Raw genomic sequence first — 27,516 nt, 5'->3', positions numbered from 1 at the left:
CGTCCAGCTGGGTACGTGGCATGCGCACCTGCCACCCAAGGACGTTGGCCCAAGCCCATGTTTAGTACGGGTGGGAAACCCGTATCTTTAACCTCATGTCCCTTCTAAGTACGCCTGCGCAGGGCGTATTGTCATCCAAGTCGGTGACAAGCCAACCCGACAGATTGCCCATTAAGCAGTAATGGACTGGCCGTCTCGTTCTTGTACGGCAACGAACAGTGCTTCAGCGGCTTGTTTAGGTCATAACCGTCGCCTGCCGAGCGGCTTACCCAACTAAGGCGGTCAAAGATGAAGGATGCCAAAATTGTCAACGGCTGTCTCGGCCTCGTCCGTTGGGCAAACATGGCTCCTTCAAATAACGTGGCCAGCACGTCTACGTCATCAGCGGTGATGACGACCCGTCATTGACGCCCGAGTGCGTAAAACTCGGAATATACCGACAGGTACCTCTACCTGAGTCGGTCATACTACGGTATAAACCAAACACAGGTCTGCCAACTCCCGTTAGACTCGGCCGTTAGCCGAACTTCACAGGGACAACATAGGCGTAACAAGTCGGTGAACAACGGTTCACGCACCTAACCGCAGCCGCCAAGTCGGTGAACAATGGTATCAAATTTTGAGGCCATGTTCCTGATGGCAAGGCTGAGGCGGTGTGTTTCGTTGCACGGCTTGAACGTCTAGAGCCAAGTGCAGCCGACAACGTCCGACATCTGAGTGGGTAGTCTTTTCGAGAAGGTAACAAGTCGGTTAAAAGCGGTGGTTACCCTTCACAAATGTCGCTCAAGTCCGTTCGGATCAGTTCCATGTCAGGGACTAATCAAGCCGAGTCCGTCAAATCCGTCCGCACTTCCCGTCAATCAGGACCAAGTCCGTGATTTTCGTCTCGCACCATTGGCAAAAAATTGCACCGCCAGCTGAGGCGGTCTTAGGCGGTTGCCTTAGAGAAAGCCGAGTCCGTCAAATCCGTCCGCACTTCCCGTCAATCAGGACCAAGTCCGTGATTTTCGTCTCGCACCATTGGCAAAAAATTGCACCGCCAGCTGAGGCGGTCTTAGGCGGTTGCCTTACAGATTAGCGTTGCCGAGACGGTCAATTTCGGCCGCATCTATGTAGTGCCTCAGAGCCAAGTTAACCCAAACTCCGCTAGAATACGTCAACGTGCTAACCTGCCAAGTACGCTACTCGTCCCCCCAAAAAAAACCAGTCCCCCACCGGGGTGGGGACTGGCTGGGTAGCTTCCGCACCTTTCCCTGTCGTTGGACTCTCTGTGAACCCATTTCGAGAGCAAACGCCGTTCCTCGCCCAAAACCTGTCCTCGAACGACCCCTAGCGCGAGCAAGGGTTTGCTACACGTAGTTCCGTCGACTAGGCAGGAAAGGGGGTACCAAAAAGTAGCCCGATTTCCACCGCCTTGGCAGGATAACGGCCGTGGCTGCTCAGATTCTAGCTACACCGAATTTCAAGCGGATTTTCACCGACTTGGCAGGAAAAGGGTTAAATGCCAGGTTATTTAAAAAAAACCTGTATGAATAGGAAGATTTCAAGTGCAAGTTTGTGAAGTGGTTGCCTGTGAATGGTGTGAGACTCATAACAATGCCATGTATGCTTTGTTGCAGGACGGCCATATCTTCATTCTTCATGGCTTACTGTCCTTTTCCAAAGATGTTTTTTCCATGAAAGTAAAAATACGGTGGTGAAGTGGGCTGTCCTGGAATTTCTAAAGTTGAACTTCAAGCAGTGTCCTCTGTTAGAACAAGGAAATAGAGAGGTAAGATTTATGCATCGCTAAGACAACAGTGTGTACCGGTTTATATACTCAAAACCCAGTAACATGGTGATACAATTAACGCAGTTGTTAGAGACTCATCAATATTCACAATATAACAGAACTATAAAAGCCAAATTTGGTTTCCGGGTAGCTGCTATTCCTTGCGTGCAAAAGGACAAATTCTACAGTAAATGGTATCACAGAATGTTTGGGTTTTGTGCAGCATCTCAGGGTGGGATGGGGGTTAAGGCAATGAGTTGGCTGTACTTTATTTCTCAAAACAGTGACTACATGGAAACTGAGTCTGCATATTCAAAGACTGAGATGCAAAGCTTTAGTTCCGAGTGAGGAAGAAGTCACCTTCAAAATTATGAACCATTCAGCAAAATCATATCATAGATAATTTTAATGTCGAAGTATAAAAAACTGAACTCAAAATCAGAAACTATGAAATGAAAAATACACTTAATTTATGTATAATCAGTATTTTTGGTGAAGCACATAATTGTACAAATCTGCTGATTAAATAAAATCCCCCTAAAAAAAATATTCCAAAGCGGGCCATGTCCGTCTCTACAATAAGATGGTGAGATATTGATTTACACAAAGTATGATTGCCAGCCATGATGTAACATCACATTGTTGATTTAGCCCACTAAATAATCTGCCAAGACTTTGCCTCTTGATTAGAAAACTGTATTTGAACTCATGTAAATGGAGTGTGAATGATTTATGTATGTCTCAAGGATATTAAACATTTAACCAAGATGAAAAACAGCAAGAAACTGTAGGCTGTCTTTAATTCTATGTTTGATGCATGCAATAACCTTAATTTACCAATACCATAAAAAAAACTTAATTTGCACAACTTAAATTTGCATAATAAATAATGACTGTATTATCTTAAAATATCATGTTCATATTTTCATAGATGGTAAACTTCATTATTAAGACAAAAAGAGCAACTTTCCATGGTGTTGTGAATAGTTATCTGTACAAAGAATGTTTTCTATAGGTTTTAAGAAACTATGCTTTAAAGGGACAAAGTTGGCCATTTTTCGTGAATTTTGTTTGATACAAGATACTAGTTATATTGTTTGACATGTTGAAAGATAATGAATGAATGGGTGACCATGCATATATTCGACCCTGGTTGTAGACACGATACATGAAACCATTGCGAAAATGAATTAATGGTCATGACCATTAATTCATTTTTGCCATGGTTGTATTTAATTTGTCTAAAAACCTGGGTCAAATATTTGCATGGTCACCCATTCATTCAGTATCTTTCAACATGTCAAACAATATAACTAGTATCTTGTATCAAACAAAATTCATGAAAAATGGGCGACTTTGTCCCTTTAAGGAACAAAAATTGCAGTGTTTCCACCCCAAAAAAATTGTACTGAAAATAAGCCTTTTCCACTACCTTAACAAATGTAGTCTAGTATGCTACTGCTAATGCACTGTATTTGTGTCCTCTTCTCTAACCAAATTTGCATCCCAAAAGTGACTATTTGTTTACCTTGATTTTTCCCAGTTTCTGCCTGGTTCCTGACTATCATAGTATCTATTTCTTTACGGGTTTTTCTGCTTGCTATACCCTCATTTATGTCAGAAATTGTTGCTATGGTGCAAACTGGGCAAAAAAGGAGGGCCCTTTTGTATCCTGTGCATTATCTGGTTTTTGCTCATTTGTGCATGATTGTCCTGAAAGTATCCATAAAACATGTTTACGACACAAACTGGGGTAGCCCCCTAGAAATCAAGATCTAAAAGTGTTATTTTGTTTTCCCTAGTTTATCTATGGTAGCCTTTTGAAAGTTCTACATGACTCTGGGGTGTACAGTAGAATTGGACAACCGGAAATCAACATGGAAGCTGAAGGAAGGTCGCCTGTTGGTACTGCTCTCCTAAAATTCTTCAAATCTTCTTCCCAGGCATTTAGTGATAACTCTGAGAAAGGTCAGTATGAACATACAAGTGAAGCTGAAACAAAGGCAAAAATGGTACACAAGTTGAGTAATCAACTGCTTGCCAGACTTTTGATATCTGATTCATAGATTCTTGGTATTGAGTGTTTGCTACATACACTGGATGGGCTGACAAGTTGAATGCTGTTTGAATTGAAATATGTTTTCTGCAGTAGACCAAGCTAGTGCAGGTAATGTTTGGACAAAACATGTTGCGTAATGATGACAGTAAGTTGTCATTGATGGCTGTGAAACGTGTTCAAGCTCAAACTTTGTTGTGCAATAGAATATCTTTTATTGTAAAACTTTTACAAAATTTGAATATCATCCCCATAACACCTCAGTAGTTAATACATTGTGCAAACGTTTTTACAATTTTTTGATCAGTGTAATAATAAATGATGACGGGCATACTTAATGTCTTTTCTTTGTTGTTGTTTTGGGCACATTTTGCTTAATGCCTATATTTTGTACTTTTCCAGTTTGTTTTCTTGTTGATTTGCTGCCAGCCATCCAAAGCTATTCAGGATGGGGAACTGTACCCATGACATACCTGTGTCAGTCATTGGCTAATATCCCAGCATGCAAAGCATGGGACTGGACTTCAGTGAAAAGGGTCAGGTGTGTGTATATTGGAGATTTTGGAGATTACCCTACATGTACATTACATGAATTGATTACTCTACATGTAAGGAATGTAATACAAAAAGATGTAACTTAGTTTAATACTTAGGATAATCTGTCAAGGCACTATGTAGACTGACATGGGAAGACTTTATATTTCAGGCTTAAAATAGCTCTGTACTGGTATTATGCCATCTATGTTGCAATGTCTTTTATTAAAAATGACACCATTTATTTTCTTCTTCATATATTTCAGTGTATTTTATGTTTAGATTAGTGTCATTCCATTCAAACTATACTGGGCAACACTCAGTAGTTTGTGTATTGTATGTGATTTTTATAATCCGTTATAATACAATGGTCAGATCCATTTCCTATACAATTATTTACCTATACTTTGCATCGACCTCTGCACATAGAGGGATTTTATTCAAAGGTGTCACAGACATCAAGTTTAAAGTCATTGCTGTCAAAGCCATACCGTGACTAAATCATTTATCAACTGTGTCATTTACAATGATTTGTTCTTTTCCAATTTTCAGAGATATAATAGCATCACTGGTAACCTTTCCAACTCATCTTCGAGGTGCTTTGTCTTGCTGTTTAATTGAAACAGTTCTGAATCTGATTGATGTGTCTCAAGTGACTTTACATCAGTTTGCCATTGTCATTGGAACCGTTGAATGTCTTAAAAGGGGTTCATTGCTATGGCAACAGGTAAGACCAATTTGGTGGAATTAAAAAGGGATTGTAACCTATGACTTTCCCTTCATAGTCATTTAGAATAAATTTCCAAATTCTTCAGCAATATGATTTCTGTACCATTGTCAATGGAAACAGTGGAGTCATTACTGGACATGGACATGTTAGGTATTTACTAAATTATAAGAATATTCATAATGTTGAGAATATGGTAACATGGTCATTGCCACATGTCTCTTTGACTTATCGATGTATTACATTGTAATTTTAAGTTAGTTCATGGAAAGTCCATATCATTCAAAGAGGAGGTGTAATTTTACCCACTTTTAAATGTTTTGTATTCCAGTGTGTTTAACAATGAGTTCCCAGCCAGAAAGACAATTCTTAAAATCTCACAAAACTCATATAAAATTGCTTTTTTCAAGGTTTTAAAGTTTAATCTCAATTTGAAAGAAACCAGGTATGATGTACAAGTCACATTACACCATTTGATCAACATCCAAACATCACTGTGATGCTCAAAAAGTACAGCCACCAAACCACTTCTTTGCATCAGTATATTCCTCATTTAAACTTTTATTTTTTGTGCGATACCAGTGACTATCGATAGCTTTTTCTCCTAGTAGCAATTTCACTAACAAAGAAGTGCAATGTTCCTTAAGGTCACAAGATTGTGTGTGCATTGGAATCCTATTTTATGAACCCTGTTGTTTTCCCGTCCCTATTTTTCAGAAGACCAAATAGTTACAGTAATGTTAACATTACACGTTCTATTTTATTTTACTGATGTTGAGTATACTATAACCTGATGCCACATTCATTGCTTTCATGTTTTGATTTTGAGAGCACAGAATATTGTTGGGGCTACGATTTCCCAGTAGCTTTACACGATTATTGTTCAATCAATCACTATCGGACAATCGCACCATGCACCATGTTGAGATCCTGTATTTTATTAAATTATAATGTATTTGATCTTGAACGAACAAAACCATAGCCAATTTGAACCAGTTCTGTGTCCAACTTTTTGCGAACATGCAATTGATGAGCTCAACTTCTGACCTCTCAAACGATTGGTAATTAGAAAGAATGACAGAATTTATAAGCTGTCTGTGGGACTTATAGATTTGGTGGTTGCATGTATGTGTCCTTGTGTCCACGGAGGATATCTGATCAGACATATACGAGGATAATACACCATGGCATACATATGCATGTCAGATGGTTTTGTGATACAATCCAACAGGCCACGAGGCATACAAATGTATTCAATTCTTGTACTCTGTGCAAACACAGGGTCTCTTGTGACTGTCTCCCTAGTTCAAGTTACCCTCCCACAAAATGACATAAATAAATAATATTAATAAATTGACAGTATGTAGACAAAGCCAAGTCAAGGGATTGACAAAATGTGAACAAAGTAAAGCCAATAAAAGCATTTTGCCATTTGTTTCAACCATGCCTTTTGTGTCATTGTACAGAGAGCAATCATGGCATTTGAACTTGAGTGACATTTGGCAAGTAAACAATGGTTCAATACATGCATACAATCATTCATTATCACTCAGCAGTACTCAAGGCTGATGACTTCAACCACACTTTAACTTTGCCGACCATGTAAGCCAGAAGTTGAAATTCTCAGAGAAATTCCAGGCAGTTTCGATAACGGTTTTCACAGTAACAAATCTTCTGCTTTGTTTGCCCTGAATTACCAGTGTTCACATACACCTAATGACTCTATGGGAAAAAGTGTCGCTTCACAAAAAAGATGAGTGAAAAATCTGTAGAAATAGGCTGTGCAATTGTGATGAAAGCCATCAACGTATTGTTACATTAATTGTAATAACTCTCATGACATCATGTTCAATCTTGTCTGGCTGCCAGCAGGGCAAAGGTTGTGCACACTTGATCATGACTTTATCATGATTCAAGTAGTCAAACAACCCACACAACTTTTCAAAGAAGAGTTTCATGGAAAAACTCAAAGACCATAACTTTGATCTTGTAAATTCAGAGCAAAGTCCTTCTTTCTTGAATGTCAATTAACATCTTGACTGTTACTACAAAATGTCTGTATGTAGTCAAAGTTATCAAATGCTTGATAAATGATGAAAATTGATTCTGGTTAGAGAGAAACACAACTGTCTTCCAATCTTATTGGAGGACAAGATATTTTACAATCATTTGCTTTCATGCAAGAAGTCTTCACTATCTATTTTACAGTTGTTCTCCATCACCACCTTTACATATCATCAAGGAATCTAAGAACAAACTTAGTTGTGTGATCTCCGGTGACTTGTTTTTATGGCTTGAGCCCCTTGACAGTCAAATAAGCAGTTTCATGACTTCAATAGAAATATCAGAGCACAATGCTAGATGTAAGTTTTGGGTTACCACCCTAAACTGTGGAGATGTTCTGGACATAAAAGTTCACAATTATGAATGTTATGTTTCGAAGTTTACTGACTGAATACTAATATTTTACAGCTGGTGGGATGGTTCACCATATTTGGTAAAGATTTGAAGTTGGAAGATGGTTGTAGCAGTCTTGCTGATGGCTTATACAGAAGTGTTTGCAGTTGTATTGATGCACAAGCACCTCAAGGTAATACATCAAATTACTGAAAAGTGACTTTTACATTCAAAGGGGCAGGGTTTTTAGAAGCTTTATGTCTGACCAAAGCAATTAAATGACCACAACCTTTAAAACAGTACAAAGAACTCACATAATGTAAACAGTCAATTCCAACACGCGCTAATGCGAGAATCAGAAATTCTGTGTGATACACACAGATATCAGTCAGCGTGTTGTCAATTTATTTTCATATTTAATAATCTTTTACAATTTGGGATGTATATCTTTAATTAATGCTTTCAATGGAAGGAGTTTAGAGAGTAACCTAAATATTGAAGAGTGCCAGCTCTGATCAATATTCATGCTGTGATAATATTATCTGGTTGTACTAATATCATCTGGTTATGCTAATATCATCTGGTTATGCTAATATCATCTGGTTATGCTAATATCATCTGGTTGTGCTAATATCATCTGGTTGTACTAATATCATCTGGTTATGCTAATATCATCTGGTTGTGCTAATATCATCTGGTTGTGGTAATATCATCTGGTTGTGATAATATCATCTGGTTGTGCTAATATTACCTGGTTGTGCTAATATTATCTGGTTGTGGTAATATTATCTGGTAATATCTGGTTGTGCTAATATTATCTGGTTGTGATAATATCATCTGGTTGTGATAATATCATCTGGTAATATCTGGTTGTGCTAATATTATCTGGTTGTGATAATATCATCTGGTTGTGATAATATCATCTGGTTGTGCTAATATTACCTGGTTGTGCTAATATTATCTGGTTGTGCTAATATCATCTGGTTGTGCTAATATTATCTGGTAGTGGTAATATTATCTGGTTGTGATAATATCATCTGGTAATATCTGGTTGTGCTAATATTATCTGGTTGTGCTAATATTATCTGGTAGTGGTAATATTATCTGGTTGTGATAATATTATCTGGTTGTGCTAATATTATCTGGTTGTGATAATATCATCTGGTTGTGATAATATCATCTGGTTGTGCTAATATCATCTGGTTGTGCTAATATTATCTGGTTGTACTAATATTATCTGGTTATGTTAATATCATTTGGTTGTTATAATATCAAGTCATTGTAATGATACCACTGTTATACACAAAGGCTTAATTTGTCATGAGGGAACGTCATCAGTTTCTTGAAACAAATACTACTACATGCAATTGGTGACTTCACAAATACTACTGCATGTTATTGGTGACTTCACAAATACTACTATATGCAATTGGTGACTTCACAAATACTACTGCATGTAATTGGTGACTTCACAAATACTATGTCATGTAATTGGTGACTTCACAAATACTACGTCATGTAATTGGTGACTTCACAAATACTACCGTAGGTCATGTAATTGGTGACTTCACAAATACTATGTCATGTAATTGGTGACTTCACAAATGCTATGTCATGTAATTGGTGACTTCACAAATACTACTATATGCAATTAGTGACTTCACAAATACTACTGCATGTAATTTGTGACTTCACAAATACTACTGCATGTAATTGGTGACTTCACAAATACTACTGCATGTAATTGGTGACTTCACAAATACTACTGCATGTAATTGGTGACTTCATAATACTACTGCATGTAATTGGTGACTTCACAAATACTACTGCATGTAATTGGTGACTTCACAAATACTACTGCATGTAATTGGTGACTTCACAAATACTACTGCATGTAATTGGTGACTTCACAAATACTACTATATGTAATTGGTGACTTCACAAATGCTATGTCATCTAATTGGTGACTTCACAAATGCTATGTCATCTAATTGGTGACTTCACAAATACTGCTATATGCAATTGGTGACTTCACAAATACTACTGCATGTAATTGGTGACTTCACAAATACTACTGCATGTAATTGGTGACTTCACAAATACTACTATATGTAATTTGTGACTTCACAAATACTACTGCATGTAATTGGTGACTTCATAAATACTACGTCATGTAATTGGTGACTTCACAAATACTACTGCATGTAATTGGTGACTTCACAAATACTACTGCATGTAATTGGTGACTTCACAAATACTACTGCATGTAATTGGTGACTTCACAAATACTACTGCATGTAATTGGTGACTTCACAAATACTACTGCATGTAATTGGTGACTTCACAAATACTACTGCATGTAATTGGTGACTTCACAAATACTACTGCATGTAATTGGTGACTTCATGATCATTACTCATTAATGAATTTGCAAACACTTTTCATTAATAACGCTACAAATACTGCTCATTGATGACATTTTAAAAATGTACTAATCGATGGTCTTCCAGTGTGCTTGACAATATTATGGCGATGAGGGGAGGAGGGATTGGGGAGATTTGGCATTGATTGAGGAAACAGTGTTAAAGTATGCATCAATTACATACATAAGCTAGTCAGGGTATTTGCAATCGTGATTATAGTATGGCTCAGACAATCTACCAGGTGTACATTCTGTATTTCAAACTGGAGCAATCTGTAAGGTTTGCTTTTGATTTTCCAAACTAGAGCAATCTCTTTCAAGGTTTACATTGAGCAGTATTTATTCATGGTTTACATTTGGTATGTGAAAAGTATATTTTAGTCTGCAAAGAGACTGATACCTGAGTAATGAGGTCTGTTTGTAATGATTGCTGTTTTCTGCATTTTTCAGGATATTCTTCAGCAGGAGTTATTGATGCCAATCACCTTGCAAAGATATTATTATTAACTGCAGAGGCCCACTTTGCAGCTGAGGAAAACGAGTGAGTAAATGTTATGTATCTACCAACTGATGAATATCTCTGATTCTATCAAGAGTCAGTTTTATTTATCGGTCATCAAGAATCAGTCTCTCTGCAGCGCAAAAAATGATGATAATGATTGTGATGGTGACAGATCAAGGATTGTTTGTTGAGATCAATAAAGCTTCATCTGGCAGCCAAAGTCGTATTCCTACATAGATGTGCTGATTCATTATTAAACATGGGAAACTCAACAAAACCAAAGTAAAGAATCACATGATTAAGAAGAAGTTTTCAACCTGACTTAATTTTACTCCTAGGGGATTACTGCGTGGAAATCTTGGAGACTATCCAACACCACTACACAAGATGCTCTATCCTATCCAGGATGTAGTGTGTAGACTACACAGCCATGCATACTTGCCATCATCAAAAGCAGATCAAACTCTCAAATTGTTACTGGCAATCTTAAATCAAATCACTGTTGATAGGAAGGAAGAGTTACAAAAAGGTAAGTTGTCTCAGACAATATCATTCAGTGGTAATCACTTTAATATTCAAAATGACATAATGGCCCCATGACAAATGTTCTTCAGCTTCTTGCAGTCTCTCACAACTGGACATTCAACATGAACTAAGTTGGTTTACAATGAGTAAACCTTGATGATGTTCGGTTAAAATTTGTTTTGAGAGTCTGCTTGTGATTGACGTCAAGCCACTAAGATTTTCATCTCTATGATTGTATTTGCAAAACGAAACCCTCTCACCATAGATATTGCTTGTCACCATTGATGTTGATTGACTATAGTGTACAGAAATGAATGAAAGATGCATAGATCTCATTGAAGTTTCCAAGGACTGGTATACATGTATCTCACATCATCTCACGGTTATTTTACTTCTACATTTACGTAAGGCTCTAAAAAGATCAGGGGTTGGCAAGTAAAAATTAGGATAGGTTTGGTATCTGGACCCACACAACTTTTTCCCCTTTGCCTTGTAAGATGATTATTAATAATAATAGGTTGCTTAGGATTAATACCAAGGTACGTACGTGCATTGACTTGTTTTTTGATCTGATCAAATATGGCAATCAGGCACCCATTTTGTTATTTGTGTCTGCCCATTTATGCAGATAACTCAATTCCTTTCAAACTTACCTCAAGGATTATACATTTTGGTGTACATACTCATGTCACTTTGTTTTGTCTTCCGATCAAATATGGCTGCCAGGCAGCGCTTTTGTTACAATTGTCTGTTGGTCCACACCAATATCTCAATCATTTCTGACAGGATTTCTATCAAACTTATGCCAAGAATAACTATGTCATTCAAATGCATGTGGGTTTGTGTATCAGTATGATCAAATGTGCCATGTTGGCGACCATTTCATCTCTCTCTGTTCATTGGTGATAGGTAGTAGTGAATTCATGTACAAATGTGAATATGAAGCAATACAAGTAATTCTGTCTACTGTTCTCACAGATATCTCAGTCATTGCTTAGGGGGATTTCTTTCAAACAGGCGACAAGGATAGCTGTGCTGCTTGCCATCAGTACTGTACATGTAGCCACTGAAGAGAGTCTCAAAAATATTTTTTAATGAAAAAAGCAAGCACTATAAACAGTGAAGGATTACTTTGGATAGACTTTTCAAATCTTACTCCGCATGAACTTATGGGCTCAGCCCTATTGTGATAGTAATATAATAGGATGGGATGGGAGGGGAGGGGATGGGATGGGATGGGACAATAGAATACAATGCAATACAATGTGACTTCATATAGCAATAAACCGTCCCAAAATTGGGTACACTATGAAAGTTTGACCTGTTCTTTCCATATATTTCAGTCTTATACACTCTTATTCACCATATAGATACCACAACCATGGTTATCATTTATATAATGGAACAGTGTCTGGAAGAACTGCTCTCCTACATCATGAGCAAAATCACCATGGAAACAGATGACTTGATCCATGTCTCAAGACTAATGGTTTGTTTTGATCTAATGGAAATTTTATCAAGTCTAACTCACAGAGGTCTCTTTGGCATTCATTCATCTGTGAAGCAGTACTTGGAAGATCAGGTGACAAAAATGGCACAGCTGGCATCCAGAATATTAGCCGAGGAACACAAGGTTAGAAAATACACTTGTCATTATAAGAAGTGTTATATTTGGGAATATGATGCTATTTTTGCAAGTATCTTGAGATAATGAAAATACAGTTACAGTATTGGACTGCAATCATTGGGTCTCTAAGAATGTTTAAACTGCTTTCTTTGAGTTGTAATAGAATGACAAAATATGCAGATTCACAAAAGAAGACTGATGCCGGTTATATCTTCGTTAGTTCTTGAAGCTACAAACAGAGCATTAAAAATAATAACACAAATTACTTCAAGTAAGATCAGTGTTGCATCATCCCTACTTGACTTTCATATCACATCAACCGAACTGTGACTAATAGAATATCACACCCCCAAGGACCTGGGATCAGATTTCTCACACGAGTTGGGGATATTTTGTCTCACACGAGCCGCAGGCGAGTGTGAGACAAAATATCCCCAACGAGTGTGAGAAATCTGATCCCAGGTCCTTGGTGTGTGAGATTCTTTTTCTCACATGACCACAAAATGCGTTAAATTCATATTGGACACGTACAATATTATCAAAAATTGTGACAACTCTGTCGTCTGCCACTGTACTTTGACCTGCTCACTTTGTAGTTCTGGCCCGTGTGTTACTCGTCGTGTCATTGGATAACATTTTGCGCGTGGAACAAAACAGACTATTTATCATCCAATCAGAGCTCGTGTAATATTTACTGCAGAGTGTGGGACGGTTTCTGAGAGTGTGGGATCAATGTTTCCCACACTGTCGATCCCGCACTCCCAGCGGCCAGGAATGTGAGAAATCGCTGTCACAGCGCTGCAGTTTCTGTGTTGTCACTGTTGCATCAGGTCTATGTTGCTGTTGCAAAGTCATAGCTCTTTCACCTGCCAACTATGCTATCACCAGTTTCCATAAAAAGATATATTTTAATCAATTTTAAATGTAGCACTATTTATTATTTAATATTGTTGCTGATCACTGTATCATATTTAAGCATTTTAAAATAGTGGATGCCAAAATGTTTGGATTAGTAAAATTGATGAGTCCCTATCATTATTCCTTGCAAATGTTCCAATCTTCCTTGGAAAACAGCTACGAACTTAGACTGGTGGTTTATGATGCTTCCCGCTGTTTGCTGAGTGTGGTATCCTCCCTCAGTCAAACAACCCCCCCTTCCCCCCCTCACTCTGTGACTAAAACTATTCAACGCAGCACTATTGTGTTCATTAGACAAACAAGACACCCATGCATTTTTGTTTATTGAAACTACTATAGTAACAGTCCTGTGTGTTATTCATTTTATTTACATCCCACATTGCAATTACAGAATATAATTTTTACCGTTCCCCAAGCAAAATGCATGCTTAGGTCTTGTTTGTCAACTGAGGTTTATTTTGGCTCATGATATTGGTTTTATCTACAGAGGAAGGGAAATGGAGGGAGATTGAGGGAGAATAACACATTCAGCAAGCAGATAGAGGCATTGGAAACCACAATGCTCCTTGCTGTTTCCTTAAGGAGAGCTACATCATAAAGGATATTTATAGGAACTTATTGACTTTGCTATGTTAAAATATTTTGTTGCCTCCTGTACGAGAAATTTGCCCTTAGAATTATATTTTAAGCTCCTACATGCCTGACTTATTATTGCATGGGAGCTATAAAGATAATTCAAAACATGTCTTGTGTGTCTGTATGTATGTCTGATCACTGCAAAATCCTTAAATGTACTGCATTTATGAACCACTTAATCTGCAGATTTTTCAACAAATCAACCACTCCATGTGTGGACTTTTCCTTGTTGAAGAGGTAGATTAGTAAAATTCTGCAAAGAGACAAGTTATTTCACACAAGAAATATGAAAATGCTGAAAATAATGCATTAGGATTTATGTGCAGTTTATTGCCAATTGCCAAACACAGAGCTAAGGCTGATGTTTGTTTCTAATATCCTAGTGTATATTTTTCAAATTTCCCCAGCCAGCATTGTACACAGTCCAAGAATCCCTTTGACATCCTTTGTAATTTCACATTCAGAGTATGAGACAAATCCTGACAATTGTCTGGCACGTTCCTTGAAAATAATTCAAAAGATAACATGCCGAGAGACCCTGAAAAGGCCCTGTGTTGTGGGTGCATGGACACAGCCAACATAGCAGAATGGGCATTACATGTGAATTTTAGTGTACGCAAAATTCTAGTGTTCTTGATAGTACATGTATAATAAGATCCAAAATTGATTTTTTTTCCAGTAGGATAACTCGATGCAGAGCCAAATTAAGAAATTAACTGCCATCAGCTGTCTTTGGTGTGTAATTCATCATTATAATAACACTGACACCAATGATGTTTGCATTCCAAAAGATATGAAAGCAGTCCTTGCATCCATAAATATTAATCAGCGTTTTGAGAGACCATCTGGTGACATCAATGTCAGTACACAAGATCTTGGAAAACTTGTATCGACTTATGAAGAGAAACGATGGGAATGTGTACACTTCATGGTTAATGTGGTACAAGATAGTTGGACCAGTCATGAAAAGTGTGAATGGTTAATGGAAGAGTGTATCAGTGTTCTGGATATTGTGTATGGATCTGCAATTTTATCCATTATCAATTGTCTAGAAATTTTAATACAACAGGTAAGTCAGACATTTATTTTTATATGAGAGATAGTAACTGTAGTTTTTAGGGCATCAACATTAGCCTTTGGTTGCATTAATGAAAAGTTGACTCAAAGTATCTGCATTCATTAATGACATCAATGTTTTAAATTGAATCAGATTTAATTTGGCATTTCAAAGTTGTCAGGTTTTCTATACCTACTTTCTCACAAAGTTACTTCCTTACTATCCTCTCTGCCTTACCTACTTACTTTCTTTGCGATGTGCTTACCTACTTTTGTATGTACTTACCTCATTTCCTATGCACTTACCTACTTTTGCATATACTTCCCTACTTTCCTTGTGCTTACCTACTTTCCTAAATACTCTCCTTCTGTCTAAATAACATTCTTCCCTTTTAACATTACCTATTTTCATACATTCTTACACATATGCGCATCGACTATTTACTTATTTCTCACTTATCTGACTTGCTTACAGATAGACATGCATACTTATACTTGCCTACTGATTTATTTTTGTAAGAATATGTGTAGCATTGTTTCCAACGCTGATTGAAATAATTTAGTCAGGATTTTCTTATTGAGTTGTTCTCATTTCGTAATGTTTTACAGACAATATTATTGTTTACTTTTTTAAGGTTTTACCTGCCAATGCATCTATATGCATTGATTCCATGGATATAACATGGAGACTGGTGAATGATATACAAACTGACTCAGGACTCTACTGGTTGGCTTACATGGCATTTATCAAAATGGCATTTCAGAATTGTGTCTTAGCTGCCCCAGCAAACTCCGACATCAGTCAGAAAGTTCACACGGTAAGATTTCAAAGAATTGTTAAGAGTTAATGGTTGTGATAGTCTTTTTGAATGCTATATCAATAAAGTTCAATGTCATGTCATCTAATGAGTCACAATATCAAACAGGACAAATTAATTTTTAGCTCATATTTGGTTTTGTATATAAATACCAAAAAGAGCTTATATGATGATTATAAAATTCATTGCTATTCCGTTCCAACTTGTACAAAATTCCTAGGATTACATCAAAATTTGTTTGTGAGTTCCCAGGGATAATTTCATTCAGTATTTAGTATTGAAATGATGATTTTCTCATATTAGGTCAAAACATTTTATACCTGTCATACAACTTAAAAATTTAATAAGTATCTCCTTTGGAATTCCTTTATTAAATTATAAATGAATAAGCATACTTTTTAGATTTTAAAATTTTTTTCCTTGATTTTCTTCAAACATGCTTCTCGGAAACTGTCCAATGCCAGTCAAAGTTGGTTTATGAATCTTCGATGATGACTTTATTTAGTTTTCTTTTCAAATGATGATGTATTTGTTTTATTGGTGAAAACCTAGTGTTTTAAACCACTGATCTTATAGCATTGAAATTCCATATGGAGCTCCTTAGGGTACACCATTAACACTGCAATCATATTGGCATTCGAAATGATAAATCTGTATTTCTTCAGTGAATGAGTTCATTATACTGTAAATTAATCTGTAGCCTTTACTACATATCAAAATGCATATCTGTAGGCAGCTTATTCTTCCCATGCGATCTGACAACACACCATTTGACTAATCTGTGTAAAAAACCTGGCAACTTTCTTTTGCCCTATCAGTTTTCTTAGAGTTTAATTTTGGGTTACTTTGTAGTGATTCGCTCATTATTGCTTTCAGCAAGGACTAACAGTGCAGCTGTGAGTTGCTAGGTTGCTTGTATGATATAAAATAATCATCACTAAGAGATGATCAAGTTTTTGTTTCATGACAATGATGAGTATTTTTTCTTTTCTTGGCCAATGTAAGAAAATTTCTGTTTTGCATCCTGTAACAATCTTGAAAAGTAGTTGTTAGGCAATTCAAACCAAAGCTCAAGAAAATGAAAACAAAACCATTCATTTTCCCATTTGACACTGTCTTTTACTCAATGCACGTTTTGATAACCAACATGCCATAACAATACATGAGTGTTGTTACATACTGTCATTTCTGGTTTTCTCTCAAAATTTGTTTTCTCATTCTAGTATGAGATTTCTTTTTTAATCAATTAAGCAGCCAGTAGCATAATTTTAATAATTTTCTCACTGTTTTAATGTAAACTACAATTTCTAGTTGTACTCCCAAAAAAGGTTGAAAGACCAACAGTTCAGCTTGACAGCACAGCATCTATATGTGCAAAATGCACTGATGATTGTTTATACTTCAGTTCCAATCCAGACCAGATCTATCTTTTCCAACAATAACAATGCAGTCTACACATGTACAGATCTATCTTTTCCAACAATAACAATGCAGTCTACACATGTACAGATCTATCTTTTCCAACAATAACAATGCAGTCTACACATGTACAGATATATCTTTTCCAACGGTAACAACATAGTCTACACATGTACAGATCTATCTTTTCCAGCAATAACAATGCAGTCTACACATGTAGCGATCTATCTTTTCCAGCAATAACAATGCAGTCTACACATGTATAGATCTATCTTTTCCAGCAATAACAATGCAGTCTACACACGTACAGCTCTATCTTTTCTAGCAGCAGCAATAACGATGCAGTCTACACATGTATAGATCTATCTTTTCCAGCAATAACAATGCAGTCTACACATGTACAGATCTATCTTTTCCAGCAATAACAATGCGGTCTACTCATGTACAGATCTATCTTTTCCAGCAATAACAATGCAGTCTACACATGCATAGATCTATCTTTTCCAGCAATAACAATGCAGTCTATACATGTACAGATCTATCTTTTCCGGCAATAACAATGCAGTCTACACATGTAGAGATCTATCTTTTCCAGCAATAACAATGCAGTCTACACATGTACAGATCTATCTTTTCCAGCATCAGCAATAATGCTACAGTCTACACATGTACAGATCTATCTTTTCCAACAATAACAATGCAGTCTACACATGTACAGATCTATCTTTTCCAACAATAACAATGCAGTCTACACATGTACAGATCTATCTTTTCCAGCAATAACAATGCAGTCTACACATGTATAGATCTATCTTTTCCAGCAATAACAATGCAGTCTACACATGCATAGATCTATCTTTTCCAGCAATAACAATGCGGTCTACACATGTATATGCTCTATCTTTTCCAGCAATAACAATGCAGTCTAGACATGTACAGATTGTGTTGACCAGCTGAATATTCTGTTTCTCAATATGCTATGGGAGTAGTATTAGAAATTGTAGTTGACTTAAAAAACCCCAAAATAATAAAAAAATTGTCAACGGTCCATTGTTTTAACTTAATTTGGCCTTATTTAATGATACAGTTTCTTTTCACTCTTGGTATCGTTGTGCTTGTCTTGTTTAGTTAAGAAACTGTATACGTATTTATCATTTGCAAATAGAGTTAAAACTTTGACCAAGAGCATTTTGTGAAAGTTACTCGCAGTAAAGAAATCTTGGGTTACGGGTTTATATTTCCAACTTTGTTCTTTATTGGCGACCTTACTTCATGAGGGATTCTGAAAGCAAAAGAAGGGTTGGAGTCCAAAGTGGCAACTTGAAAACTAGCAACATAGTTACGACTGATGCTGCATAGTTACGACTGATGCTGCAAGTTACATAATTATGATTGATGATGTACCTCGTTGAAATTACTAAATTTTTCTGACACAGATTGTAGAAGTTTCAGCTTTTCTTTCTTTTCACATTATTAGTATATTGTTTGATGTTGACTGATTAATTTAATCGGCTAATTAGGTAAATAAGTTAATGGTTTTGTAACAGTAGTATGTGGTCAAATCATCAAAGATTGCAATTAAAGTTTTCAGTAAAGAGAGAAGACCGTTATACATGTCTTTTTTTGAAATATCACAGATTAAAAAGGGAGAGTGGAGCATAGACATTGACAAACTCTGGAATAACAGTGATCAGCAAGAAGTGACAATGATTTGTCAGTAGCAATGAAATGACAATGATCAGAATTATCAGCGTCTAGAAAACTCTCAACTCCCATTTCATCTACACAGATCAAGGAGAAACTTTCTAATTTCTGGACTACGTGTACTTGTTAGATTTGCAAACCTTAATGTCTTAGTATTTGATATTTCCAATTTTCTTAAAAGTTGATTCAGTAGATGAATTTATTTTCTCCATAGATTGTCTTGGAAATCTGTAAAATAGCCGAGCAGAAACCGGGTGTCTTATACTTTCTGATTTCAAGATATTGTCAATACGTAGTGACAGTGATCGAGAACGAAGACTGTGATGTTGAAACTGACATAAATCATGTTGATCTGCTAATACAAGGATGCATCTATGGACCTATTCAAAGGAGAGATCACAGGTAAAGAAAAATTATTCACGATATTTAAATACCAAACTGCCCCATTTAAAGGGAATTATATGAAGTTTATATTTGACCAAATAGCATGTTCCTGCTAGGAACATTAGTATGTGATCCATTACTCTGTTGACTGTAATGCATGTCTGACATGTTGACAAACAATCAAGTATGAATTGTCCATAAAAGTGTCCATTTCACACATATGCCATATTGTGCTTGAATATTCAGAAAATTTGCAACATAACACAGCCCAAAGTGAAATTTCTCTGAATGTTTGTTTTGTGACATTTTTTGCCCAAAGTCAGAACAATTGCAACACTGTATTAAATGAACAGCATGTCCTGCTAATAATCTTCCCACACACACTTGTTTGTATGTCCATTGATTTGTCTTTATCTTGTCAGAATCCTAGATATCATTGAAAGGCCAGTAGCTGTAACTTTAGTGACTTGTTCACTGTTTTTGTTTTTTTTACTGCCAATTACAAGTTCTTGTTCTCTTTCCCAAAGTATGCTGAAACACAAGCTATTTAACTTGTCAACATAATGGCTGTACATGTAAAGTGGGGAGGCGGACAGTTTGACCTGCACCACAGAAGGCGCTGTACTGAATTTGTAATTTCTCATACAGTCACTTTTTACAACAACATTGATCCAATCAAATGTCACTTTTTTACAGAATCATCAAGCTAGTCAAATTTATACAGTCACTTTTTTCCCTGGTGATATTTTAAGCAACTTTAAAAATGCTGCGAATCTTGATGAGAAAGTACAAATTATAACTTTACAGTGCCCCCCCCCCAATTACAATCGGGGACTGTGTCATTGTCAATGACTTGTTTTCTCAGATTTAATAAGACATGTATAGAAATCTTTTTGATAACTCCAATAAAAGTTTTGTTCAATTTCTCGAAAAAAAAACTACAGTGGCCTGATGAAGTTTATGGTTTTATGTTTGCAAATATTAAGATCACAGATTTTGAGTTTGTATTGAAATCACACTCATGCAAAATGACACAGCATTTCATAAACCTTTGTGCCAATGTGTTCCTGTCACTATCTCAATCACTACAGTGAAGTTGAAGCAATGTCTTGTCAAATGGCGATTGCAAATTTCCCCATATTTTCATTAAGCCCTTGTCTACCTAAAATGCTGGAAATTTCTTGTGGCAAATAAAATTACTATATACCTTCTTGAGTGCTTAAAGGTTCCAGTGAAATCATATAATATGTGCTCACATTATCTTTGGTACATGGAGTAACAGAACCAATGCAATGGTACTCAGTAGGTTGAAACAGCATATGTTTCAAATGCCTTGACTGCTGGAAATTTTCTGCTTCGTAATGAATTACTATGTACCTTAAAGCCCCAATAGCTGCGAATTATATGATTGGTTTGTGTAAATGTACTGACTGAAGGACATGTACAGACGTATCACTGCTGCCTGATTTGGACCACGACTACATATTTTAAAACATTAAATAATAAACAGGTGCCGCACCCGTAAATGGCGTCCCATAGAAAAGTACAAGAAATGCAGTATTTCATGCACATACACATTTTAATCATCCAAGAAACAAGCATGATGCCATTTACTTGAATGCATCCACACGGTGGCCGACAGTATGTTGTCGTAAACTTTTTTTTCTCTGTCATATGATTGGTTTTTGAAAATGGCAGGAAATCTAAAACGATGGTAAAACGTTTGAATTTACATGCCATTTTCGACTCTTATGACAGTGTTATACACCTTTTCAGTCTTATACACCTTTTCAGTCTTTAATGGGTCTTATTCAAAGAAAACTCTTGGAAAACTAAGGATATATTGAGAACAGTTTATAGACACATTCACAGCTATTGAGGCTTTAAGTCAAGATCTAAACCAAGGAATGATACTATTCCCTCGTTGTTATTGCTTGCATGTTCTACAGAACAAGTCAGGATAGTATCTCTATACTTATGAAGAACTCCGTCAATAAACCAGCCAGTGAAGTTGCACGCAGGTAACATTTCCTCTTTGTCCATGGTCTTTGTTTGACAAAACTAATGAATTGTGAACATCACAATAATCAAACTGAATGTACAGCATATCAAGAATGATAGATGTAATATATAAGGTATGTGATGTATGCAACATAACAGACCAGTTGCAGTTCCTTTATCAATTCTGTGTTTGAAAAAGTCATGTCTATGGAAGTGTATTAATTAACAGTTAATTGGTTGCAAAAGTTGTAATGTTATTTTTGCCATGGTGAACTTGTTTCAGTATTTGTACTTTCTGGTTGCATCCATGAACTAGGAAATTGGTTACCAAGGCATTGAGAAAAGTATGAACTTAGTAGCTTGTTGATAACATCCATTACTTGATAGCTTATGGTCATTTTAATTACTTAGATAGCAAACACTGTCAACATTTGTGGTTAATTTACAGTGTTATTAAACCTGACAACTGTGTAAGAGCCAGTATGATTTCAACGCTATTAACAGTGGTATCCAAGAAGCCAAAGGGAATGTCAACATTGGCAAAAAGACTTTGTCAAGATCTGTTGAAAAAGGTAAAATTGTTCATTACTCTAAAAACAAAATGAAGGACAGTGTAATTAGTATTTCTCATTGTAAATTCACTGGATTTGGTTAAAGGGGGCTAGTGGGATATGAAAAGGAGCAATACAGCGGAAGACATTCATCATGCAAGATGCCTCTAACCAAGCAATAGGGGAAAAGAGCTCTAGAAAATCTAGCTTTTTGAATTTGTTTTGATATAAAAGTTACAAAAGCTGTTGTTGCTGTCATAATAAATTTAGAAACGCTTGATTATAGTGTTTGCTGTATAAATCTGATTGCTTTATTCTTACTTTTTGTTGGTCCTGTGTGAAAAGTTTGACAAGAAACAATTCCTTGCACACTAAAAATTGCTGTCATTCAAATGATTGTGTAAACCACAGCCTTGATCTCTAGGTGTGTATTTAATTAATAATCCTAATCCGTATTGGTTCTGTACATGATCCAAACAATGATGGGCTCCTTTCTGCTTACACTCAGCAGTCGACTATAGTCATAGCTGTTACATCCATGCTATTACCAAATGATGCAGTGTCACAGAAAATATTTGTATGAAAAAACTATATTTAGTGTGTATTGCTCGATGCTATATTCATTCTGACCCAGTACCACAGTACCATGATGGTATTCATGTGAATTTGTGACAGTAATAACCTTACAAGTGTGCAAATCAACATTTTTAGATTTCTCCAGTGTGGCAGAGAATCTAAAAAGCTGATTTTTCATTTTTCAATATTTTCCCTATTTTAGTCACTGGGTCATTATTGATATCTTACTTGGAAAAATCTCATGTAGATTTGATGATACAGACTTGTGATATGAAGAACTAGGCCAAGTGCCATTTTGGTCATATTGTCACCTGTTCTTGGTCAAACCTGGCTGTAGTTGCTCACAAGAAAGGGAGTGAACAATTTCTTTCAAAGGGCTTCTGAATCGTAGACACAGCATTGGCAAATACAGTCTGGGCTACAGTCTGATAAGCAACACATGACACGCATCAGGAGAACTTAATGTAACAAAATAATAATTTAATGAACAAAAATAGATTTCAACTAAGTGCTCAATTTGCTACACTCTGTCAACAAACTTTCATGTATCTGACCTCTAGAGGGCGCCAACAACTCTGAGAACCCAACCCTCATCAACAGATAAAATACACATGTAAATACACCCAGATAGTAATTACTCTCTGATGTTGAAAATCATAAGTACTGATATATAATATCCAACAATCATCAGTTTCCCATTGGTACTATACGGTATACACACTGATTACACTACAAAGAGTGTACTGTGTATACTCAACTCGGAACTTGTCACTCTATGAAATGAACGATTGAATTACACTGTTTGTTCAAATTATTCAAACACAAAGTTCTCGACTCTACAGAAATTCTCTACAGTCCTGGCATTAGCTGTGAGAAATTCCTTCCAGTTCTGATAACCATGATCAATTGTTGTTCAGTCCCAGCGTAGTTTGCTCGATGTTTCCATACCACGAGGCAATGACGTCACACATATAAAATTCCAGATCACATGTTGATGCAGATCCTCACAAATGATGGTCAGTTTTCTCTCTATCATCCATATTGGATCACTTCCCGGCACAAAAGACTTGTTTCACAGTTCTCCTGCTGTCGTCCAGTCTCTCCTCTCAAACTGTAACACTGCACTGGCATTGTGCTCTTTCCCAGCAAACTTTCTCACACAGAAAATTCTGGGTCTGACACACTTGGTGGAGTCTCACCATCCAGACAGTTTTCTCAAAGTTCTCAACTTTGAAGAGGACGAGAAATGTTCAGTTCTTACCTGATTCTCTAAAAATTATCGTTGGCAAAAGCCATAACACTTCAACATTATGCTCAAGAAGAATAGACTTTCTGGGCTATCAATATTGGTGACTTTTTGTATCACTTTTGATGTCCACGCACTTCTATGCTGACCATACAGTCCGCCATTGAAACCAAACTCACTCACACAAAGAAAGAATCCTTAGCTTTTCTTCCTCTAGCCCAGCGTCTAAAGCTCAGTGAGAATAGGTGCATTATAAATCTTCTTTATTATTATTAGTAGTAGTAGTAGTAATAGTAGTAGTAGTAAGGTACAAACTCTCTCTTATCATAACTCAGAAAAACAATAAAATCTGACATGTGGCCTAATAATCCAAGCACTTTGCAAGGAAACTACTCAAGAAGCACAATATTAATAATCTAGATGCAGTAGTTGCAGTATCATGTCAATTTCATCTCATATATCAGCTTACACAGAATATCCATAACGGACTCATGAGGGCGCCAAACTGACACATTCCAAGTAACTAAGTTTTGAAATGGCCACAAAATAAAATACAGCTTTCTCTAGATTATTGGTATGCAGTATTCTATTTCTTTCACATACATCAAAGATGCTAAACAGTCAGAATAAATTTTTGAAGACATTAATAAAGCAAATACAACACTGAAACTGACCAGTGTTTGATCAGATGGAGTAGATACAATTCCGAAAACCTGTGATTCTGGATGATTGCCCAAGCCTCATCTCATTTGCATAGGACTCCATATTTTAGTCCCATTGACATAGTTTGCCGGAGACAGAGTCATGTGTGTATAAAATAGGGAAAGAACCCATCCTTCAGGTGCAATGGTAGTTTAAGTGTTGATAATATGATCTCACCAATTTTGACAATCTGAGTTCTGTTTAAAAAAGAAAATCCTCTGGAGTCAACAAAGCAGATCTGTTTAAATTTAACAGAAGACAATGCAGACATATCTCTTTAGTTTTTTAGCTCATATTTGGTTTTATATATAAATACCAAAAAGAGCTGATATGATGAGTCTAAGTGTCTGTATATTTGTGGGTATGTGCGGATGTATGTCCGTCACACACAAAGGCTCCCATACCGCCAAAGCTACTGTCTTAGTATTTGGTGTACAGGTAGATGTAGGGGTTGAGATGTGAATTTGTTCAAATGAACACATCAGTGTCAAAAATGTGCAAATGAGGTAAGAAAAAGCGAAATTCTGAAACAGGCTTGAAACAATCTTACTCCACTGACTTGAGTCATTTCCTGTCATTGTTTATGAACTGTCACATATTAACAGACCTGCTCAAACCATAGACAGTAGAGGGGAGGAAGACCGTCAATAGAGGGGAGGAAGACCGTCTATGGTCAAACTAAGGGGGGCTAGCTGCCTTTCTGATATGCATGTTGCTAAAGTTGACCTCCAGTACCTAAAGTTTCAGACCTTAATTACTTTTGTCATTCTTGTTTTTCTGGTTTAAATATTTCTTGTTGTTTTTCTGGTTGTACTGTGCAGAAATCATTGTCATAACATCAACGTAGAATTTTCCTGCACTCAACAGATAAACAACATTTATTGTTGATCATTGGTAACCCATACTGGTATATACCAATTCTGATCAAATTTGAGCGACACCGTATAATTGCGGTATTTTTCAGAAATTGATTTTGATGATACACAAATTGAAGTAGGTCGGATAAGAGAGTGGTTGAGGTATTTAGAAAAGATACCACAAGAGGCTCAAAACTCTTCTTTAAAACTGCCAGTCTGTAATCATTTTGACAGAATAATGCAGCATTCTTCTTAACTGGAATTATAATTTACCTTTTGACTCATTTTAGGACTTTACATAAATCAAGAGAAGAATGAAAATGTCAGTAATACCCTCAATAGTAGGGTAACATATACTTTTAACAAATGTGGTGAAATATTATCAGGTCCTGCTGCATTAGTGACATTTAGTCATTAGAAGTGACACCCTATGTCACTTTCATGAATGACAAAAAGGTGCCTCAATATTCCAATTTTGTTTTAAATAATTTGAATTTTTTTCGACAAAAATATCTTTCATAGTGACAATTCATCTACAATGATTATTCAATATGTGCTTGCTTTCAGTCTGGTTATACAGGAAATACCGTTGTCCCCATTTATAACTCACACGTTCTTTTAGAAATGGGCAAAACTAAAGTAGGACATTGTTGCATCATGGGAAAAAAGCACAAATGTTGGCGCAAATGTTTGCGCTTTTGTCTCATGATATGGCAGGGACCATTTTTGTCTCATGATATGGCAGGGACCATTTTTGTCTCATGATATGGCAGGGACCATTTTTGTCTCATGATATGGCAGGGACCATTTTTGTCTCATGATATGGCAGGGACCATTTTTGTCTCATGATATGGCAGGGACCATTTTTGTCTCATGATATGGCAGGGACCATTTTTGTCTCATGATATGGCAGGGACCATTTTTGTCTCATGATATGGCAGGGACCATTTTTGACTTGCTCAGGTGGTGTGTATTTGTATCACTTTTGTTTGCAATTTTTAAACAATCTGGAGCAGATGAACCAGTATTTGGGAGGTTGTTTACTCTCCGATAGCTAATTATACAATGGTTCTTACACCTCTGTGATAGTTCTGACTTCTCAGACTGTGACATGATTTTCTTGTGAGTTGAAATCAAATAAAATCCATTCTCTGCTACTTCCTCTATGGTTTGAACAATTTTTTACTCAAACAAGCAAGACTCAGTGCTTTCAGACAGTAGCGTGAAGACAACGACTTTTCATAAGTTAACGCTGCATGACTTACTGCAATTTATCTCAAATTTGCTGAGCAAGAAAGCATGTCCTAATTTAGACTTCATCGAGTACCTTGAGGGACGTACTCCAAGTATAGGAAATAAAAAAAAATTGCAGCTCAGAAACATTCTGAAAGGTGTCTTTTCGATATTTACTTGTTGTGAAATCAAACCATTTGTGTAATGTACTTGTACTCAAATATGACGTTCTGAACCAAAAATATCTCAGTGAATAAATGTGAAAATCTGACCATTTCTTTCATACAAATGACCAAATTTAACATGACCAAAGTGACCAAATTTTACATGCAAGAGATCTCTAAAACCAGACTTTTTAACATTTACTTTAAATTATGCATTGGGTGTATTCATTTGATTACAAGATGGACTGGAAATTTTCAGTTTATAATTGTGAAATCCCAAATATTTCCTTGTTGCTAATGCAGATGAAATCTTACCTGCAAGAGATTCCAAAACCTGATTGATTAAATTATCAAATCGTACCGGAATGAGAGACCTTGACTGATTGAATGATTGAATTTTACCAGAAAGTAAGGTTCCAATACCTGGCTCTTTATGTTCATATCATGGTAGTGGGGATGTTCAACTGAGTAAATGATCAAATCATACTTGAATTTTGGGGTCTGAAACACAACTTTAAAATTTTCATTTTATAGTTATCTGTTTCATATGACATGATTTAATTTCTTTCAACAAGACTTTCTGACACGTACCCGATTGTTTTTGAAGATATTTTACACAGTTGTAGAATTCACATTTTTGATTGATAAGGAAGTTATCAAAGTTTGCTTGAAGGAAACTTTTGGAAACTA

General features: G+C 36.3%; 1 protein-coding gene across 3 annotated transcripts in view; it reads left to right on the top strand.

Annotated features, from left to right (window-relative positions):
- Nucleotides 1–27,516, top strand: part of LOC139143195 (probable methyltransferase TARBP1) — a 119,572-nt gene that overhangs the window by 21,457 nt on the left and 70,599 nt on the right. For all 3 annotated transcript variants that reach the window (XR_011554553.1, XM_070713326.1, XM_070713327.1), the window contains 13 exons: nucleotides 1,620–1,771; nucleotides 3,574–3,739; nucleotides 4,230–4,368; nucleotides 4,914–5,088; nucleotides 7,561–7,678; nucleotides 10,358–10,448; nucleotides 10,748–10,938; nucleotides 12,305–12,567; nucleotides 14,798–15,184; nucleotides 15,807–15,989; nucleotides 19,327–19,514; nucleotides 21,446–21,517; nucleotides 21,946–22,069. Coding sequence is in view for 2 of the 3 variants with exons in the window: in XM_070713326.1 (XP_070569427.1) it covers nucleotides 1,620–1,771; nucleotides 3,574–3,739; nucleotides 4,230–4,368; nucleotides 4,914–5,088; nucleotides 7,561–7,678; nucleotides 10,358–10,448; nucleotides 10,748–10,938; nucleotides 12,305–12,567; nucleotides 14,798–15,184; nucleotides 15,807–15,989; nucleotides 19,327–19,514; nucleotides 21,446–21,517; nucleotides 21,946–22,069 (2,249 nt within the window). In the remaining variant the exon portion in view is untranslated. The remainder of the gene's footprint in view (nucleotides 1–1,619; nucleotides 1,772–3,573; nucleotides 3,740–4,229; nucleotides 4,369–4,913; nucleotides 5,089–7,560; nucleotides 7,679–10,357; nucleotides 10,449–10,747; nucleotides 10,939–12,304; nucleotides 12,568–14,797; nucleotides 15,185–15,806; nucleotides 15,990–19,326; nucleotides 19,515–21,445; nucleotides 21,518–21,945; nucleotides 22,070–27,516) is intronic.

The sequence above is a fragment of the Ptychodera flava genome, chromosome 11, assembly GCF_041260155.1.
Source record: "Ptychodera flava strain L36383 chromosome 11, AS_Pfla_20210202, whole genome shotgun sequence".
NCBI lineage: Eukaryota > Metazoa > Hemichordata > Enteropneusta > Ptychoderidae > Ptychodera > Ptychodera flava.
This window is presented reverse-complemented; position numbering and strand designations above follow the sequence as displayed.